The sequence below is a fragment of the Pagrus pagrus genome (assembly GCF_965226575.1).
Source record: "Pagrus pagrus genome assembly, chromosome: 8".
In the NCBI taxonomy this organism is placed as follows: domain Eukaryota; kingdom Metazoa; phylum Chordata; class Actinopteri; order Spariformes; family Sparidae; genus Pagrus; species Pagrus pagrus.
In genome coordinates, this window is record NC_140192.1 from 12,287,581 (window position 1) to 12,293,044 (window position 5,464).

At 41.9% G+C, this 5,464-nt stretch overlaps 1 protein-coding gene across 1 annotated transcript; it reads right to left on the minus strand.

Moving 5' to 3' along the window:
* Window positions 1-2,157: 2,157 nt before the first annotated feature.
* On the minus strand, window positions 2,158-4,441 carry gas1a (growth arrest-specific 1a). Its single transcript, XM_084360045.1, has one exon. The coding sequence runs from the start codon at window positions 3,787-3,789 to the stop codon at window positions 3,004-3,006; it is 786 nt and encodes a 261-aa protein (XP_084216171.1). The 5' UTR covers window positions 3,790-4,441; the 3' UTR covers window positions 2,158-3,003.
* Window positions 4,442-5,464: the final 1,023 nt, after the last annotated feature.

The window sequence follows — 5,464 nt, forward strand, 5'->3', positions numbered from 1 at the left end:
TCAGGCACTCATTGTACACCATTTCCATTTTATGACAGACTGCAGTTTTGTGGGATTTTTTTGCACCTCATTCATCCATTCACACACCATGCATTATTATAGCCTAATCAACGCACGCTGCGCTGTGCTGCAACTGCCTGAACAAATGCGAGAGGCAAAAGAAAGTAAAGCAGGAGGACGAAGAGGAGGAGGAGGAGGAGGAGGAGGAGGAGGAGGAGGAGGGGAGAACTGGTTGGGCCACAGAGCTTTTCTCCTGCTGGAAAGCTTCATGCAAGGCAGACTGCATACCGACACTGCAACACACTGACATGGTATTATATTTATGGTGAGAATTTGGGGGTGTTTTTCAGTAGTGTTTTAGTTTAATGTAACATTTTCACTTGGGAAAATTAATGTTCTTGTGTCAAGGTTGGATTCATGTTTTTGTTTCCTTGAAGCAAAAAAAAAAAAAAGAAGGAGCAAAAAGTACTGAAATAAATAAAAGCAGGTAGAACAGATAATTTAACAAAAACACACAGGGGATGTTCAGTGTGCATTCAAGATAAAACATCCGTCTCCACGGCCTGTCGTGTTTTCTTCCCCTTCTTCTTTTCTTGCAGTGGAGGCTTGAGACCCAAGCGGCAGCAGATCGTTCCCACATGCTTCCCCGCCGCTCGGCTCTCCAGAGGTGTCAAGCCAGCCTGAAAGAATGAAGTGCCTCCCTATTGTGCTACCCAACTATTATGTGCTTAACATTTCCATGACAAAGATGCCACTCGACTTCTCCTCCATCCATTCAGCTGGAGGGCCCTTGTCCCCCCTCTAATAAAACATTTTGCAGCAAATCATTGATTTAAAGCCCCTGAAGCAGAGCAAAGAGAGGAGTGGCGTGATCTGCAAGATCTCATGAAAATAATATTAATAACAATTATAATACACACATGCACTCACAGCTGCATGAGCGATTATTTGAATAAAAACCTAATCAGATACATTTTGCACTTTGTAATTCAAATTAAATGAATGATCCATGATCTAGTTTAACAACAGCTGCTGAATTTAAGCAACTAATGTGTCCTATGCTGTGAAAGGTTTGCATACATCAGTGATGTTGTAAAAAGGAAGTATTCATTTGAATAAGATTGAATTGAGAAACAACAACAAAAAAAATCCATCTTTTTTTGATACTCTCATTGAACTAAATTAGAATAACCATTAAAAAATATATTATTTCTTGCCTTTTTCTTTTTTTTCCTTTTTTACAGATTGTTCCTTTAAGAGGCGGTGAGTGTAAATTGTGATATCTGAGTGCAGAGGGTGTTGGTGCTGGAGGAAGGAGAGGGTGTTGTGGTGATTTATGGTGCCAGTTGCTTTTGACAACAGCCAGCTAAATCAAGACATTTCAGGTCATTAGGCTATCAGTCAACAATGGAAGCTGGCCTGCATTTTAAATGAGCCTGTATATGTACACACACACACACACACACACACACTACTGTACTGTAGTTAGAGAAGCAGGAGTGTAAAAGTTAACAGTTAAGTTGTTTCACTCTGTGGGACAAACACTTTTTAAAAATTCTTGCACCATCATACACACACCCCCGCCAACAAAAATAACGTTGCTTTAAATTAGTGAACTGAGAAAAAAAAACTTAAATTGTACTGTAAAAAGCACACTAATGAACAAAGCCAACACTGAGCCCTTTAAATCAGTCTCTTATGGATCAAAATAAGCTGCTTTTACCTTAGTGTGGCTTATGTCAGGCACATCTGACCTTAACATTCATGCAAAGTTGAACATTGCTTTAAGAACTAAATGCAAGTGTGTAAAAAATAAAGTTTCACACTTATCAGCTGTACGTTATTAGTGCTACCTGGATAAATCATATATACGAAGCTACTCCAAACTGATTTAATTTAAAGGGGGAAATAAAAATGAGCACAAACTAGAGTTTTCAGTATCTTAGCTTGTGATAACTGACCCAGCATTTATTTTTCGAACATGCTTACTGTAGCAAAATAAAAATTATACCTTTTACAAAACCCAAAACTTGACTGAGCAAAAAAAAACAAGTGTGTTATTGAGGTTTTAAAACACAATAAAAACCATTCCACTTTTGTCTGAATCGAGGCACAACGTGGCAAACGCCAACAAATAACTCACAGCCATGAACGATATCTTCAAGTTTTCCTTTATGCCTTCTATAAAAGTATATCAATAAGGCAATCATACAGTGGATTTAGACATTTCTCTCTCTAGGCTATACACAGTGAATAAATCATCTCATAGCCTCAAACATAGAGGATTCTCTGGAAAAAAAAATCTATATAGGCTATACACATATATACAATTATCTTTGAAGAGAATACAGTCAAAATAACTTCCCTTTAAAGCTGGAATTCTCAGTCTTTTATTCACATGATGAACATTTGGATGTAACTAGGTGGCATGTAATAAATTACTGTTTCACTTTAACTCCTCATCTATTTACAAGTTCATAGATTCCAGCATTAAATACGTGTGAGTCCTACAGCCTGGTGCCAAACGGCAACAGGGTCATATAAAAATAGTTCTTATCTTTAAAAAAAAAAAAAAAAAAAAAAAAAAAGATTGGCAGTGCACAGCATGTACTGATTAAACATTGCATTGTTACCAAAACAAGCCGACTGTGTCTCTATTGTGACATCTTTCCTATCAGAGTCTGTGACTGAGAGAAAGTCAGACAATCTAATTTAGCTTATCACATAAGCAAAGCATGTGGAGAGCCGTGGAGTGTTGTGGTTTGATAAGAGAGCAGCCTGGAGCTCAGGCACTTTCAAAATATCTTTCTGGACTCATTTGCATAGAAAATATCCTGATGTGATATCCTTCACTCTGAGATCAAACAAGGCCTGCGCCAAAACACCCTCTCCCCGAGTCTCTGAGGCTCTAACCTCTCACAATAGAAGCAGGTCAATGAGTGACAAAAGTTCAGATTGCCTTTTTATCCGGACAATAGTCGGGGCAGATTATGAACCCGGGGACTAAATGAGGGGCAATAGAGCCAAAATGGATGCCACGAGGGTCAAAACGCAGCGGGCCGCGGGGAGAGAGGCTCCACTCCCCGGCTTCTCTACAGAGTCCGGGCTCGGGAGGTCTTCATCGTCTGTGTATGTTTCGTAGTCGGACCCGCTGCCCTCATCCCTCGGCGGAGAGTCGAAGCAGAGCGCCTTCATGCTGCTCTTCACGAACTCGCAGATGGCCCTCTCCGTCCCGTCACACATGCAAGTGTCCAGCTGCTGACCCTTGGGGATTTTACGCATGTTCGCGATCACATTCCGACAGGCGTTCGTGCAGATCGCCCCGCTGAAAAGTTTCCCGCAGTGGTTCAGATAATCGTGCATAGACGAGCTGCACTGCTGGTCCCTCTCGCACTGGCGCCGAGCCTCCGTGCAGCCGGTGCTGGTAGTCCTGGGCAGGCAGGGCTCGATGGCCCGCTTGGTGTTGGTGCACACCGGATCGTGGGCGCAGCTGCAGTCCTCCAGAGCCGGCCCGTTTTTGGTCAGATTGAGCTGGACCAGCGAGGAGATGCAGTGGCTCGGACACTTCTTCCTCTCCCCGTTCAGCACGGGTCCACATGCGCGCGTATAGTGTTCGTACGCGTAATTGCACTCGGGCTCGCTTTGGCAGTTCATGATGGCTTGCCAGCATATCAGCCGCCGACCGTGGGACGGCGAGGCCACGGATAGGTAGCCAAAAAACAAAAGCACGCAACCGAGAGGCCAAACTGATCTACAGGCGCTCTGTGCCAAGGAGCCAGAGCTTGCCATTGTTCTGGCTGCAAGAGACGGTAAAAACTCACAGTAGTGTCATATGTGAAACTTTCTACAGCACTTCCATGGATAGTGTCCTCACTGAGAGAGTCGTGTTTATTCCGAGGCAGATGGTGTGTGATAGGCCCGTGTGTGGGCGTTCAACAGGCTGGCACTGCGCTGTGTAATCCCGGCTCCATAAACCCGTCAGCGCTGATCCATTTGAGCCGGATTCTCGAGCGAACCTCCCGCTATCCATACATGACTGGGGCGACAGCTGAAGCGGAAACTCACGGGAGTCAAAGGCACGCCAAAAGAAAAGTTCTCCACAAGTTTAGGAGAGTTTCTGCGGCGGCTCATTCCATCGCAGTGATTCGGAGTTCATGCAACAAAACTGCCTCCAGATCAGCGAGTCCCTCTCGCGTCCTCCCTGCTAGCGGGTCTTCACCAAAAAGCGACGCCGGACAAGTCCCGAGAGCCGTCTGGTGGACCGGGCCGGATCATGCAGCAGTCCAAGTGCGCACGGGAGTGCAAACAAATAGCGCATAAAGAAAAACAACAACCCTTGAGGGTCGCGAAGTGGTCCTCTACTCTCTCCCCTTTGAGCGTTTGTCTTTCTGTTCCTCAGCCCCCTCTCCACACATTAGCGAGGTGCCTCCCATTGGTTGGCCACTTGTTGTGGCTTTCTACGTAGCGATGGGCGGGAGTTTAGGGTGGGAGGAAGATGGTCTTGAGAAATACAAGGTGAGGTGGGATGAAGGAGTAGAAGTTTAGAAAAGAGGAGTCCTACTGATTTATCATCTTATCGTGTTCTCACATCATTTACAGGATCATTTTGTACAATTTAAAAGTGTAGTTAAAATGATTTTCATCAAGACATTGTTGATATTTGTCTGTATTATGATCACCAGCACTCTTTTGCATTATAGCATATAGGATAATAAAAACTATTATTATATATGTTTTTAGTGTATAAATATTTCATTTTGTGGAGCAGTCTCTTGGATAAAGTCTTGTTTTCCACTCAGAGAGAAGTCTTGATAGAGGATTTTGCTTGTTTATTATCTGAGGAATCGATATTCTCTATAATTTCAATCATAGTTTCTAAATGTCAGTCTTAAAAAGTTACATTACCAGAATCAGAAATATTTAATTAATCCCTGAGAGGAAATTGGCGCGTTGCAGTTGCTCCTTCTAGAAATATCTGACTACAGAAAGATTTTCATAAGATATAAATAGAGAACACAATAAGAAAAAAGAGAAAGTAAAAATCAAATATGCAAGAAACAAATTATAAAATAACTGTAGAAATTGTTTATTTAACTATGGTATGTGACAGCTATATATTTACATTTAGAAATAGAATTACTACTACAAATAGAGGTGTTAGATACGTGCCTCTTTCTGCACTATAACTACAGTGTAGATGATATTAACTAATATTGCAGTGCGTAACAGTTGACAGTACTTAACAGTATAAATAAATAATAGATCAGTACTACAAACATCAGTATTGCACATGATATTGCACCCATATAATAATGGGTTTAAGGGGAAAAAATGACCTTTATGAAAATATTTTTGATATTTGTTAATTATTGGTTCATAATGTTTCATTTAAATCAACGTAAACAGTCCCATAACTTCTCCTGCATTACATGGACAATAATAAAAGCCATGTAGGTCTATTGAA